This window comes from Pseudopipra pipra, chromosome 3, assembly GCF_036250125.1.
Source record: "Pseudopipra pipra isolate bDixPip1 chromosome 3, bDixPip1.hap1, whole genome shotgun sequence".
NCBI classification, from domain to species: Eukaryota; Metazoa; Chordata; class Aves; order Passeriformes; family Pipridae; genus Pseudopipra; species Pseudopipra pipra.
The window spans coordinates 81,919,741-81,935,672 of record NC_087551.1 but is presented as its reverse complement, the minus strand read 5'-3'; the positions used below and the strand labels follow the sequence as shown (position 1 = coordinate 81,935,672).

The following is a 15,932-nucleotide window of genomic DNA, read 5'->3' as shown; positions in this document are numbered from 1 at the left end:
GACCTTGGATATAAAATCGCAAGCCTGCGCTATGTCCCAGGATAAGTCCTACCTGCAAAACCACAGTCCATAAATGTACAGCAGCAGCAGTTCTATTCACAGAGCCAACCCACAGCAATAACTGCCTATGGAGAGAGACATTCTTTCTCCATTCATCTACAAGATCAAGAGTTTATTGCAAAAGCTAAAGATGTAAAAGCAGAAAACTGCAGCAAATTTTCATCAATTAAAATAAAGTTCTGCTTTAGAGCACCTGACTGAGGGATACAAGCTCATGGAGAAAACTGCTCCTGCTGGGCTCGTGATGTCAAACATATCTAGACATAATAGGAAGAAAACATGGCAGACAGAATTCAACTGACTCACAATATATTTTCTTGAAACTACTTTTTAAAAATTCCTACTAACTTTTGCCTAGCTGGCTGCAACAGTAGAATCCACATGTTAATTTAGAAGTTCTCCTAAAAAACCAAGAAAAGCACAGGAGTTTAGCTCTTGTTGGGCATCGTCTAAAGTCTGCTGTGACTGCTCTACACTATGCATCCACACTATGCAGAACTGCTGAAGCAGCTCCAAAGTACTAATTGCTGACTTCTCAGCAGCAGAGCAACATGGTCCCACTAAATGGAGAAGCAAATTGCTCTCATAAAAACTTCATGGCCGATGCTTTAGAATATGCTTCTTCACTTTAATGGTTGTGTTAAGGCTTTAAGCTGCATTTTCTTCATGTCTTACTGCATCCCAGGTGGAAAGAATTAAAATAACTTCTCTGAAAACAATAAAGATCAGACTGTTGTAGCCAGATCACTGCTGATCCATAGTGGAGGATGGCAGTGCTGCTGGTCATCACCATCTGGATTAGCAACAGTTGTCCTATGACTCTAGACTGCAGTTTTCTTGAATATGCCTACAGCTCAGAACAAAGGGATAGCTTTGTATGTCCTTAAAATACTTTTCTTCACCTTAACCACCTCTTGATTCTTTTCTGGATACATCTTGGTCTAAATTAGAACAGGTGGCTCATAATTTCCCTAGTGTATGGCAATAACTGTAGACTACTGTGCTTGCGATGGACACAGAGGACACAGAACAGTGTGCTATTGACCTATGCTAACAACCTGACTGGTGCCATCTTACTTGCAGGGAATACCAAATGTGAGCAGCAACATCATCAACCTAAAAAGCCTCCTTCCCAGCATGTATGAATCAAGTACTCCAATTCTAAGGTTATATCTCTTTTTTTGATTTTTTTTTTTTAACCTTTCAACACATGAGGTATACAGAAAAGTAAGGGCCACTGCCCTGGCAAATGGGAGTATGCCTCTTCTATTAATGCACATTTCCTGAAGGGTAGAAGTGCACGGTAGGGCTGTAGTAAAACAAAATACTATGTAAAAGCTCCTTCATGGCAACTGCTGACATCAATATGGTTACCCTGCAGTAAATGCAAAGTAATTCCAGACAGCTCACCTTTGAAAGACTCATTCAGTTTTAAGGAAGCCTGCTCATGGGACTAAGTGATGTCTATTAGACCTGCATTTCCCAGTAGACTCTTCTTGTAACTGTCATTTTCAACCTACAGTTTTTCCTCAGCAGGGCCATTACAAAGGACGTTTCCTCTATATAGACACTTGTTTTACAGACATTGCAGGGAAAAGAATCATTCAAAACATTTATCTCCCAAATTGTCCAAATAAAACAAACACATTTAAAAGTCGGGGCAGGAGAAGGAGTATGAGGGTAACCGGCAAGGCAGACATAAAGTATAACATCATAGAATCATTTAGGTTGGAAAAGATCCCTAAGATCATAGAGTCCAACTGTTAACCTAACACCACCAAGTCCAAGTACTGTCCTAAACACTTCATTTTCCCAGAGAAATAAAACATATTTGCCTCAGTGATTTTTTTCATAAACTAACCTCAAGAGCTTACAAAATCTTATCAAGGGACTCTAGTGGTGTGTCATAAAAGCAGGGTGCCTCCTCCTTGTCTGCACCCTATCCAGCATCTCCTGTACGCAGCCCACCTTCCCAGCTGAAGGCTGAGACAACTGACTGTCTCTCAGCCACCCCAGCCATCATGACACTAGGCAAAAGGCCAAGAGAAAACACAAAATATCTCTGCTCTCTCCTGGGCTAAACTTCCACTAAACTCTCATACAGGAATGATTTTACAGACACTTCCCTGCCTCTTTCCCCTTTCACAGATTGAAAACTCCAATCATTATACAGGAGGAAGACTCAGGGGGAAGACATAAACGTCTTTGCCAAAAAATACTGGCATGTCTTTATGTTGAACACCCAGATGCTATCAATAACACTACTCTCCTGATGTGCCTTTACACCTCTCCATGAAACTATAACCTTTATTTAAAATTCATCAAAATGAGGTGTTATATTGGCGAAAATAAAACACATGGTGTCAAGTATCCTATCACAAATACAAGGGCCCTTTACTTCACAGAAAGATTTCCTGTGTACAAGCGCTATGCTCAATATCTGAGAATTATTTTGCACTATGTAAAATGTGAAAGGTTGATAAAGAGTCAACCAAAAAGTCCAAATCCATCATTCAAAACAATGGCAAGGCAGATCAAATACAAAAATTAATTTTTTTAACTAGTTCAGTACAAAAGGTTCCAAAAATCTCACAAGCAGTATGCTCAGACCTGTTGAGGGTCAGATGCTTAAGAAAGAGAAGACCAATGCCATTTGAAATGGCATTTAATTCACTTCAGTTCACCCAATCAACTCTCAGTTGAGCAAATTATTCAAAGAGCAAATGCATAAAAAAAGCTCAAAGCTGGAGAGAGTAAAGATAACTTAGTTTTCAAAGAGAAGTAGAAATTCTCCTAATGAAAATAGGGGCAATGAAACAATTCCTTCCACCACCTTAGCAAGGAATTTTATTAGTATAACTATTTCAAAAGAAACTAGTACAGATTGTCCAAGATTAAAAATGACTGTACATGCCATTCTTGACCTCCTATAATAATTATAACCATCACAAACACAAGGATAAGAATTATTTGAAGCTATTGCAGCTCCTAATTTCATCTGTGATTGACTTGTTTTCCAGTTTCATCTGTTTGAAGTCCTCCTTTGCTCACCGAGACATTACTGGAGTTGGTCCAAAAATACCTAGTTTGCTTGACCAAAACAGCTACCAGATGATTTCCAAATTCATACATCTGACTGAAATATCTACAGATTAGCAGAAACTGGGTCATGTATGCTCAATTTCAATACCCATTACTGACAAAATCTCAAATCTCACAGATGCTGCTGAAAAAAAACAAAAAAAAATCCCAAACCAGCAAAACAATTCAAGAGATGAAAGATAACTGTTTGGTGTTTAATCAGATTTAAAGATTATTTTACCAATTCTGCATCCATAAAAGTAGAATTTGTATCCAGATTAAATCCTTTTACATTAAGCAAGGTGAATACAATGACATTCCAAGACAATGTTCCCATCATTTATTGAAATAAAACCTCATTATTATCTGGGGCATAAGAGAGATTACATATTCTTGTTGTATCTACACAGTGTAAAAATACATGCACATGCTTCTTGAAGATCAGCATCTGTAGCTTAATCGGTAACCCAAAACATCTATGTCTGCAGCCTTTCACACAATATTCAGTGTCACTGCTTGTAAAAAAGGTAATACCAGCCCCAGCTACATTCAGGCTTGCATTTTTTCTTCAAGGTTTTCTGAGACATGCAGTTCACTTACCTGCAGACTGCCCTTTTTGGATTGCCAGCCAATGTAAATTATTTCAGAGGAACCTCACTGAACAGCTTTTCAGACCCAGTTATCAGAAAGCCTTGATAAATGGGGACCTTTGCAAAGAAGAGGAAGTATACTTTCCTAGTTTCAAATAAGGTTTCTGACACTAACAACATAAAATTTATCCTTACTAGAGTAACTTATACCCTTTAGGCATTACAGCAAATATGCAGCGTTGCAAATTTTTGTTGTGTTATGTGGAAATTTAACGCTGAGGACAGAATACCCTGTACAACAGGATGTGGCCATGTCTACAGAAGCAGTGAACTCAGTTTAATGAGATTACAACATCATGTCTGACACTCCAGTGGTGTCTCTGAATGATCTACAGAACAGAAATCTCTTACTAACTCTGAATTCCTGGCAGAGGAGTGCACTCTTACTGGTTTGGTAAAAAGAATCAAAGCTTAATCCGAAACAACAAACACTGAAAATTAAAATGGCAGAAATTTATCCAAAGGAAGGCTGAATGAAATAGTGAAGGTATTTATCAATGTATAACTCTCACAAAAGCAGAATGCCTAATTTCTTGAGAGAGAGAGACAAAAAATGTGTTTAAGTTTCTGGACACACAGATTGCTCAGATTTACAAAAGGAGTGAAAACATCTAAAGCAACTCTGGTGCTTTGAAAGTGTGGAACTTAAAACTTTCTACCAACCACACTGTGGCCTCTTGTAAAACATCTTCCCTAAAAATATTAGGTTCAATTTTTATAATTTAATTAAATGGTCTAATTTTACATTAGATTTTTCATTTTCAAGCCTGTGGAGACAGCTTCATTTCCTAATTACTGAAAGAAAACAGGAGGGAGTTGAACATAAAGTATCTCATGAAATACATTCCACTTAATTCTCCTTCCAGAGCTTCCTAGGAGAAAGAAGCAGGGGACTGCTAAACTGAGGCCCCAACAGTGGCATACATGAGTAAAAATTACCTCTCCAAGAAAGAACAGAGATTTGGGTGCTGAAGAATGAGGCTAAGAAATCAGATTAATTGTAGAGGATTATTAATCCTCCTGCTAGGGAATGAGGCATACCTTTTCCATCTTCTGCCTTTTCTCCAGTGTTGCAAGTAGTTTTCGTCTAACAATGTTAAAAGTTTTCCACTGTTGGCTCCTAGTATAGTGAAATGGCCTTAAAATTCAAGAGGTGCTGTCACTCTATTTTCCTTTTTACATTAGTAGCTCATAGTAACTGTGGCTTTGCAGTAAAAGAATTCAGAGGGAAGATCCTTTATACTTTTCTCCTTTATTTCAACAAATTCTCTTTGTTTTTAAAGTGCCCTGGACTGTCTGATGAGCAGCTGTGCTCTGTATAGCTAAACATAGAACAGTTTTTGTCTTCAACAAAGGCTTAGATAAATAATCCCAAATCCCAGTGGGCCTTGCTAAAGCAATATCATAACTTCTTTACACTTCCTTGTGAATTTGGAGAAAAAAAATTGTCTACACATCAGTCTGAGCTTATACTGACTAACGTGGCTTTAGGGAAGAGACTGTTGAAATCCTTGCACCTAGCCATTAGAAATGGATTTATAAATATAATTATGATAAATCAACATAGATTTATAAAGTAATGATTAATTTTTTAAAAAAATTAGTAGTTACAGGTGAAAACAGAAGATATTCAGAGCCAATGCTTAAATGCTGCAAAGCTGGTGTGATCTGCTGTTTCTGTGCACTGGGAGGTATTTGCATCACTCAGTTTTAGGTACTCAGTGACCTGATGGATGAGCAATGATGAGATAACTGATGAAGCTACTGGTCTCAGCTGTTAACCCTGCCTGGATATCTGAACTGCTCATCCCTCATTTCCTAAACTGTCATGGTTCATAGTGCAGTGTCTTTAAGCAGTCCAAAATTGGCAACAATTTACCTTCAACCATATGCTCTAAACTGTAGCAGTTGAGGAGTTGACTATAAAGTGGCTCACATGCCTGTGATGCAAAAGCAGACGGTTGGTGCAGTAACCTCACCTAAGGCCATGACCAAAAAGCAGAGTTAGCTTCCATGAGACAATCTAAGTTTCTCATCTAGGCATTGCAGGGGGAGCAGCAGAGAGGTGGTAAGCAGCAAACCCAGTAAGCAATGTGGTATCCCCTTGCCTTGCTACTAGTGGTCACACCACAATCATCAGTAAAGGTTCCAACCACAACCTAAGGGCATTAGGCCCTACGCAGAAAATATAGCCCATAATATGAGCCTACAGAGCTCATAGCCTAGCTACCACTTATTAGGACAGAGCTGTCTGCTGAAACTTGCAGGCAAATTATGTGAACTGTACTCATGTTAGATGCCAGTACCTTCCCACCAGGTCTCTCCAACCGCCCACCTCCCACTGCTCCTCACTACCACTGTCACACCAACCAGCAGCCTCAACACCAGCACCTGGTACCAGAGGGGATGGTGTCTTTGCTACCTTGTCCTAACAGGGTCCCAACAGTATTGAAACGGGTGTGCCTTCAGAGCCATAGACTAGCAACAAACAATAACACTTATTTCATCAGCATAATAAACCAGGTAAGTGGCAGAGAAAAATTTAAGAAAAAAATCAAATGAAATCAAAGTTGAAAGAACCAATGGTCTGTATGATGGGTGATGGGACAGCACTGCTGTTACTCTGTACCTAAAGCCTCTGGTTTCCTAGTCACTTCCCTGGATGTTCTCATGGAGGTTATTCCTATCAGCTGTGCCACATGAAGATGCACATGCTCCATAAACTTTAATTTCCTTTTTAAGTCCTATTATACTAAGCAGGGGGCCATTTCTGAAGTTGAAATGGATATTCAGAACAATATAAAGATGAAAATGTTTTCTGGCCTCTGATTTTTAAACCTTTGGGTAAAATTATATCTTTTTCACACTGCTGTTGATATTCCATATGGAAGTATTCACAAATACCAGGCACTCCAGAACATTATGTCTGAATCCAAAGGGAGAAGTTATCCTGCTGTACAAAAAAAAATGCTGTAATCACTGTTAAAAAATCTCTCAGCTTGCTGCTTTAAGGTTTTTTTCCCTAATGTTCCAACTTCAGAAGAGAAGGAAATTCGGTATTTCAGATGCAATTACCCACAGTAAAGTAAGGAACACCACAAATCACAGAATTGGTTGATCCTGAATTCGCTGACAGCAAAATTTATTATTTCTACTCATTTAATCCAAACCTTTGCCAAACAAAATGACTAAAGTTAGAATTTCACATCATATTTTCTCTTTCACATTGAAACCACAATTTTAATGGAAGAGTTTATTTTTATCATCATTTTCCCTTTCATAAAAAATTGTACCTCTGGCAAAAATTGTACAGAAGCTCACTCTATGCAGGTATTAACACAACATTGACGTTAAAGTATCTGATGTGGCTATAAGTCAAATTTAACGAGCAATTAAATCCCAAATAAATGAAACCAGCAGCCACGAACACAGCTTCCTCTCCTAAAAATAAAATTCAAATTAATTCAAAATCATAAACTGCTACAGAAACATTTTTTACAGATTTTACTACATCCCACAGCTCACTTCGGAAACTCACAGCAGACTGATTGTCAGTCTGGAAAGATGAACTTTCCACTAGCCCCTTTTCCCTATCCCCTGCCACTATGTCCTCACATGTCTGTCAGTCGTCCTCTGTGCAGGGAAATACCCTTCCATAAATAACCGCTCCACCCTTCACAAAACTGTCCCCAGTTTTAACACGTCCTCTCCTCAGAGCTAATTCCCAAGTTTCCCCTTTCAACTATTCTGAAGCTTTCTGCTTCTGTTATGGCAGAGATTTAAGAGTGCCTGTATGATCCACACTGATGCTGATGAAGCCCTATGCAGAACTTCTGCAGAGCTGTCCTGCTGTCCTACCGCAGACACGAAGCAGAGCTGAGGAATTACACAAGCCACACGCCACCCTTCTGAGACAGCACTGTTGGGGCTGCACTGCACACACACACATACCTAGACAAAGGCCGATCAGTGAAAGCAGATTATTTTGGCTCTTTAATTTAATTTTATGAGCTTTCTTAAAATTTTATGGATCAAGAAAAAGGGAAAGCTAGTCTGAGCTTAGAAGTGTGAGAAACAGGAAAGGGAGACATACAACCTGGCAGCTGAGTTCTGGACACAAGCAAGAGCAGAAGAAAAAGGAAGAGAAAGGGGATTTAGAAGGAAGACTAAATCTAGGTTTAAACCAAGTCAATGCTGATGCAGGAGTTGATGTTACAGACAGACTACTACACAGCTTTGATGAAAAGAAGTAAAGTAGGAATGGAAAGACTGAGTCACAGACACCAGCTCAATGAGAAGAGAAGCCTTTGAGTAGATGACCTTATTCAAAGTGGAGATGCAACAGCTGAAAGTAAGACACCTGCAGATAAAGTACTATAAATCTTTTCCATATAAGTTAATTAGAATGGACTTCAGATGTAGGAGAACACACCATAGGTAAAAAAATAACACCACACTTGATAATTGATAAATTGTTGAATAACAGTCCAACCAAGACCGTGGTACCAGTGAGGTTTTATATGCAAAGATGTCAGTCCTAAGAGCTTCCAGAGAGCAAGAGAGATATGGTGAAGGTGAACTTTAAAGTCTTCTGGCAGGTCAGTGACAGAGCTGGAAAACAAAACTAGAAGGCATCTCCCAGCCCAAAGGCTCACCTCCTTGCAAGAACAGGCATTGTGCTGAAGCATTCCTTTCTCCCAGCTTTAGCGTGCTTCACCTTAAAAGCAATTCTGTTTCTTGACACCATTATTCCTACTAGAAGGCTCTGCAGGAATCTCACTGCTCTGATGTTAGGAAGTTTTGAAGGTCCAGTCTAAGCTTTTTCGTGATAAACTTTTTCATGATAAACTATAGAGGTGTATGTTCTTTCAAATTTCTACTGAAAGTAATCAATGAACATTACAGTTATCTAGTACCCACTACTACACTATATTCTTGAAAAAATTTGCTGAGTTAGATTTGCATCACACATAGCTGATGAAACAAGAAATTCACCTGTGTTAAATTAAATGGTCCCTTGTGTAAAGGAGAGATGCAGAGGTGCTATCTATAAGTGTCTGCAGAATCGCTATGTTGGAGGGCAAATAACAGCTTATCAGTTACTGATTTCTTCTTGCAACACCCAGTGAGAGTTTCATCAGTTTCAGAAACCAAAATACAGTATTCAATAACATAACTCAACCTAGACAAGAGTTGATATGCTTAAAAATTAGAGGCCTTAATAACATTAATGACATGCAGCCATTTCTGCATCAGCTGAACAGTAGTTTGCAGCAGTAAAACTCATAAAGCTGAAAACAAGAAGCAGAGAATATTGACAAATTTTTTAGTAAGGCTCATATTTGGTAATGATATTAGATTCAAAATATGCTAAATCATTAAATATCTGATGACTTCTCTTAGAGACCTTTTAATTGCCTTTTCTAGAAGATGATTCTTTGCATTACCAGCATTAATTCTATTTGGCCAAAACTATGCTGGATTCTTTAAAAAATACCCACCAACTTCTGGAGGAAGTTTTGAACCTGGAAAAAAATTCAGTGTAAAAAGTACCTAAGAAATGCTTCATCAGTGTTCTCTGTGGGCCATACAATTGTTTCCATCCTAAGATATCAACTTTGGACAAAAATGAAGAAATAGGATATCTTGTTCAACCATATTGCTTTCAGAGAGACACAGCTGGGAAGTCAGTCAACAAGGAAAAACAAGTTCATACAACAGTGCAACTACCTCAACAACACATCCATACTGAAATAAAACGGTTTTGGAGGGTTCAGAAAAGTCAGTGTCTACAGGGGAAAGAAAAATTGTGCTTAGCTTAAAACTCAACTTCTAATCAGTAGTTCTGCTACTGATACTATGGAACTGCACATTAGTACCAGCTGAGAAGCTGCACCTGCAGCTTTGGAGTCATGGACATCCAGTTGACATACATGCTTGCAGTCCTCAACAAGACCCTATGAAGGCTTAACAGGTATTACAGTAATGCACACACTCTGGGAAGAATGTAAATGAACTTTAATACTCGTAACCATACACAGAAGGAAAACAAGGATGGTCAATCCAACAGCTCACTTGTGAGTAGATCTAATAGTCCTGCCTTTGGCAATTACTTGAATGAGGTTCTAAAATTCTGCAGCAATTTTATCCCAGCAAGTTTGCTGATGACACAAAGCTGGGAAGAGTGGCTGATACACCAGAGTGCTGGGACCTCGACAGGTTGGAGAGATGGGCAGAGAAGAACCTTTTGAAATTCAACAAAGTCAAATGCAGGGTCCTGCACTTGGGGAGGAATAAACCCAGGCACCAGTACGGGGGGCTGCCCTGCTGGGAAGAAGCTGTGCAGAGAAGGACCTGGGGGTCCTGGTGGACAGCAAGCTGTCCATGAGCCAGCTCTCTGTCCTTGTGGCCAAGAAGGACAATGGAATCCTGGGGTGCATTAGGAAAAGCATTGTCAGTAGGTCAAGGGAGGTGATCCTGCCCCTCTACTCAGCCCTGGTGAGGCCACATCTTGAGTACTGTGTCCATCTCTGGACTCTTCAGTACAAGAGAGACAGGGAGCTCCTGGAGTGGGTCCAACATGAAGATGATGAGGGGACTGAAGCATCTCTCTTATGAGGAAAGGCTGAGAGAGAGGGGCCTGTTCAGCCTCAAGAAGAGACGATTTACAGGGGACTTTATCAATGTCTCCAAGTATCTGAAGGGAGGATGCCAAGAGGATGGATCCAGGCTCTTCTCAGTAGTACAAGCAATAGGACAAGCGGCAGTGGGCAGAAACTGATGCACAGAAAGCTCCACCTGAACATGAGGAAAAACTTCTTTACTGTGTGGGTGACAGCAGAGGCAATCTATGAGTGACAATCTGCACAGTGCAGAGGTTGTGGAGTCTCCCTCACTGGAGATATTCAAGAACCATCTAGACACGAATCTGTGCAATGTGCTCTATGATGACACCTCTTGAGCAGGGAGGTTGGACCACATGACTCCACCAGTGGTTCCTTCAACCTTATTCATTCTGTGATAGGTATCATTTATTATGCCTATTAGTTATACAAATTATTTACTCCATAGCTTAAAGCCAGTATTCAGACCAGCTAACAGGAGAATTGCTTGTTCTGTTTTGATGCTACCAGACTCAAAATAAACAACCAACAGCAATATCCTCTTGTTGCCCTCCCCCCCCCCACAAATGGAAATATCCTGACCAGCTTCACAAATTAGCCTTCCTTGATCTCGAATCATAAACTCCCAATTTGCTTTAGCCTTACTGATTTAAAAAACATTTCCAGTAAAATTGGCAGTAAAATTTTGTTAATCTAAGTACGTTAGTTTACACAGCCTGTCATGGAGAAATACAGTGGAAACAACAAATGCTAATTAATTTAAAACAGACCAAGATCCTCAAATTCAATAAATCAAGTTTTGAGATTTAAGTAGTTCTTGTCAGCAATCTGTCCAAAAGCCTTTTATAAGCTTTATTTCTTTCACTCTTGGCTCATTATTTGATTCGTGCCTGCTCAAATAAATCCCATAATTTAAAAAGCATTATAAGAGTTGAGTACTTACAGTTCATGAGTGAACCCAACAGTCTCTATAACTCTATGAGAAACAAACTGTAAGCTTCCAAGTGGAAATCTGCTATAGTTTGATGTACAATTATACAATTATCCTCAACAGATCATCACTATCACAGTTAGGCTATCTGGTTTTCAAAAAAGCAGTGCTACAAGGAAAGCAAAATGAATATAATATATATATATATATAGTAACACTTGAATAGATGTGACATTCATTTCCTTCCAGCAAACTGGCCTGTAAATCTAAGTCCTAAATGTAATCAGCAAGATCACTGCATGCTGTAGTTTAGGATCCCCATGTCCATTTTGCTGGTAAGAATGCAGAATTGCTGTTCACTAAATCCCCACTCCTAGATCTAAGAGGACATGAGTTCAGAAGAGGTTAAAAGAGTACTACACATCAATAGTGAACTTCTGGAACTTGCTGTTACAAGAGAGTGTGGAGGCAGACAGCAGTAGTAAGGTCAAAAAGTATTTATTCAAACAGATGGTCAAAAGATGAATGGATAGATTGCAAAGGAAATTGGCACAGCTGTACTCTCTAACATCCTTAAAACAACAACTGCAGAGCTGAGAGTACAAGGAAGTGCTGGGGCTCACACACCAATCTGAAGAACATCCCTGGATGCAGAGGGGGGATACTGAATTAGATGTTACACTGCTCTGACTTAGCGTGGCAATTCTTATAACTGCATAAAAGTGGAATAAACTATCTAAAAACGCAGTTGTTTCAGACTACACATTTTAAATTAGTTTCAGATAATCTGGCCGCTTTTAATCTACAATTTTTCCCATCCAAATTGACATTTCTCTTATTACCAATCCTAAGATTCCCAAAAGAGTTGAACTACAGGACTATGAACCAAAGAGACACGAGAACTACCAAAATTGTACTTACCTGAATTGCAGCGTTTCACAAATAAATATGGACAATACGGAAAAAAATATATAAGCCTGATTGTATTTTTTGTTCTACCATATTACAGAATCACAAATCCTAATTCAAAAGCATATTAAATGTGATAGATCTTTATAGCATATTTATCAATTTTTTATAAAAAAAAATTGGACTGTAAGAAGTATCTAAACTATAACACTTAGAGTAAATTTCTTATTTTTACATTGCCCATGTATATAGCATTTAACACTTCTAATGCAGAGTAAAACAGCAGTACCCTGCAAGATGTGTAGTGACAGATCAGCATCTTTCACGCTACACAAGAAGAAAGGCAGGCTATTGGTCCCATTCCTAACAAATGCTAAGCAATTTGGGATTACAAATCCCCTTTTAAAAAACCAGACAGAATCCTTTCTCCTCGGACTTCAACATTAAATTTCAAAAGATGAGCAAAAGACGGCAGCCTTTGCAAAAATCTCAGCTGGAATGACAACATGAGCAAAATTTTTGAGCAAAAATACCAGAACTTATTTGGTAGACAAAGAGTTTATTCCAGCATTTTCCTCTACTTCAGTTAGTACTTCTAACACTATTTATAATTGGAAAGATTAGATACAAAAAAAATTACAGTTTGGAAGAGCTGGAAAGATATATCAGACCTGTGTTTAGCAACAATAATTAAGTTCCTAAGTAACTACCATAAAAGGATGCTGTGCATGCAGGTCTAGTTTCAATAAACAGGAAAGTCAGGATATTTCTCCTGAATCTTACACTTAAAAGTTGCATACACCTTTTCCAAGAGGTGGGAGATGTTACCAGTACTGAAGAGCAGTTTGTTGCCCAAGCATTCAAAGTTTGTGAGGTTTATAGCTTCTACATCTCTATGAAACTCTGAAAAGTATTTTTTTCCTTCCCGTCCCAAAACCCTGATTGGCATCAGACTGCATCTTTTAAAAAAATTTTTGCCTGACTGCTCAGTCACATCTTTTAAGGCAACCTAGCCCCTCTGTGGTGTCAGTTCTCTTAACTTGACACCAGGAAATAATTCAAGAAGGGAACAGAAAAAAAAAATTATCTGAAACAAACCAGATCCTTCACCATCCTTTTACAATCACACCCAGTCATTAATCATTCTAGATATACAGAAATCAGCTTAAAGAGAGCACAAAACAGTGAAACATTGGTCACCCTTCAGTCAATTAACTCTTGATCTGTGTGCTCCCATAAGTTTTCTATAGGCAAGAGTCACTGAAACACTAGGGAAAGAAATTTTATTTCAGACATACAAAAATCAGTGAAATCAGTGAAACAGTGACACAGTTTGACGTTTTTATGACAGGTGAATTACTCTAGAACTAATACATCTGTTCTAGAACAAGCAGCAGTTACGAGTATTGAGGCCACGTTGCTGAGAACACAGCTGTGCTGGGCAGGGCACGTCTCCAGGATGAAGGACCACCACCTCCCTAAGATCCTGCTTTATGGTGAACTTGCCACTGGCTGCTGCAAGAGAGGAGCCCCAAAGAGAAGATACAAGGACTCCCTGAAACAACATCTTAGCCTTGGCCATATTGATCAACATAACTGGTCTACTCTGGCCTCCAGTCAGGAGGTCTGGAGACACACCATCTATAACGCTGCTGATGCTTTTGAGAAAGCACGCAGGATCACTCTCGAGGAGAAAAGACAACGCAGAAAGAATCGTGTCTTGCAGAATATACCACCTAAGGAGTCTTTCTGCTGTGCCTTTTGCAACAGGACATGCCTATCTCGTATTGGTCTTTTTAACCACCAGCGTGCTTGTAACAAACGTGGGTAGAGCCCTTCCCAAATCTTCATTCGCGAAGCCCGGCCGTGATGATATATACAGAATAAGAGCCATTCTTGGGATAAATAAACAACATTCTGGAATACATCAATAACAGCTTCATAAACAGCTCACTATATATGGACTGTATTAAGAGCACTGGGACTCAAAACCTCCAAGTTTTCAGCCACAAACTCAATTTTCAAGCTTATTCTTATCCCTCTAAAGCTAATAAAATGAGCAATTTCTAGAAGTCATTTTTCAACTCTCAAATTATAAGCAGCAAATTCTTACACAAAAGAAGACTTCTGCAAAAGCTGTAAACCATTCACAGAGCCTCTAGATGCATATGAGATATAAAAAGTTCTCAGTGACCTTCTGACAAAGCTTTGTCTAGCACTCTACTATAAAGGGAAAAGTGCAATTTTCCTCTAACTGTACCTTCACATATATTTTCTGAGATCAAGTTATGGTTGAATTGTCATGTTACAGTATTTTCAATTTTCTTCATACATTTTTACAACACACTCACTTCAGCAGTATTTACCATTATCACTCCCACCAGTCAAGGCTGTCTGCATAAGGTGTTATTTGCCAAGAACCTGTTACTTGAAAGGAAGACCTCTTCTGTCTGCACAGCAGATTTGTAGGTGGAGAAAGGGAGCCTTGCAGAGAGAAAAGTGGGGGGAACGAACATAATCACATACTCATGATCCACAAATACCTAAGTAAGGATGGAACAGAAAAGGCACCAGGCATCCTTCTCTAATGGGACTCAACCACATTCATAAGACACTTTTTTCATGTGTGATAAGAAGACATTGACAGCATGCAATTTCAACTAATTTGTTGTGAAAGGACTGTCATAAAGCTCCCCCAAGGGCTGAAACCCTAACTGTAGATGGACCTATACAGAATTTGTGTTATCACACATAACAGTGCTTCTAGCCCTGCTTAACTGCTGAAGGAGTGATACAAATCACTACAACACTTAAAGGCTACCCTCAAGAAGATCAGAGGAAAACAGATCTGCAGGGAGAAATGCCAAGAACTACGCTATAAATAGCATGTCTGGATATTCCTAGCCATATTTTAACTTCACAACGCCTTTAAAGCTTCTGAATGTTCTTAAGCAACATAGTCTAACATACAAAGAATATAGAGAGCACAACTGTTAACAATTCATTGCCAAAAAAAAAGGTATATGGACAGAGGCTCCACATGACATGTTCTTAGTTTGTTCCTATCCCATATCTCAGTCGCCCTCCCAGAGACTTGAACAAGACAGATGCTTCTCCTTCCACAGACAACATGGAGCTGGGAAGAGCCATCACTGGCCACATGTTGGAAACAAAAATGGCCATGGCCAAAAGAGAAAAAGGTTCTGGACCAAATCAGGATATAATTTGGCAAAGGACATGTGCGCAAACACGATGAGGAAGGCTGCTTATTAGACTGCAATCCACCGGAAAGGATCTGATGGTCAACACAGATCAACAAATTGAACACGAAATCAGCATGTTGTTGATGCCACACCAGTGGTTACCTTTGTAGCAATACTCAGTCTAACTCTAACCACAGCTTTCTTACAGCAGGCTTCAGGATAGCTAACCCTAAACAGCTATCACTTCAAATGGGCAATTACCACTCAGCAGCCAGTAATGAACCATGGACATTTATCCTACTCAAATGTTTGTTTCCTTTACATTGTTAACATTTAGAGTAATACTGAATGTAAGGTACAGCGATAGATTTATGTCAGTGATTTACTGGAGGAAAGAGAGTTTTGTTGCTCACTGAAGCAGTGCTCTTCACAGGACATAATTTCTAGTTTAAGGGGAAAAAAGTACTTCTCTATC

The 15,932-nt window shown here is 39.1% G+C and overlaps 1 protein-coding gene across 6 annotated transcripts in view; it reads right to left on the bottom strand.

Annotated features, from left to right (window-relative positions):
- UBE3D (ubiquitin protein ligase E3D) overlaps positions 1-15,932 on the bottom strand; it is an 82,099-nt gene that overhangs the window by 43,492 nt on the left and 22,675 nt on the right. The window contains exon 9 of one of the 6 annotated variants that reach the window (XM_064651117.1): positions 6,902-10,589. The exons of the other annotated variants lie outside the window; for them this stretch is intronic. Coding sequence (XP_064507187.1) covers positions 10,472-10,589 — 118 coding nt within the window. The 3' untranslated portion in view covers positions 6,902-10,471. Of the gene's footprint in view, positions 1-6,901; positions 10,590-15,932 lie in introns of those variants that run through there. 6 annotated transcript variants of the gene reach the window in all.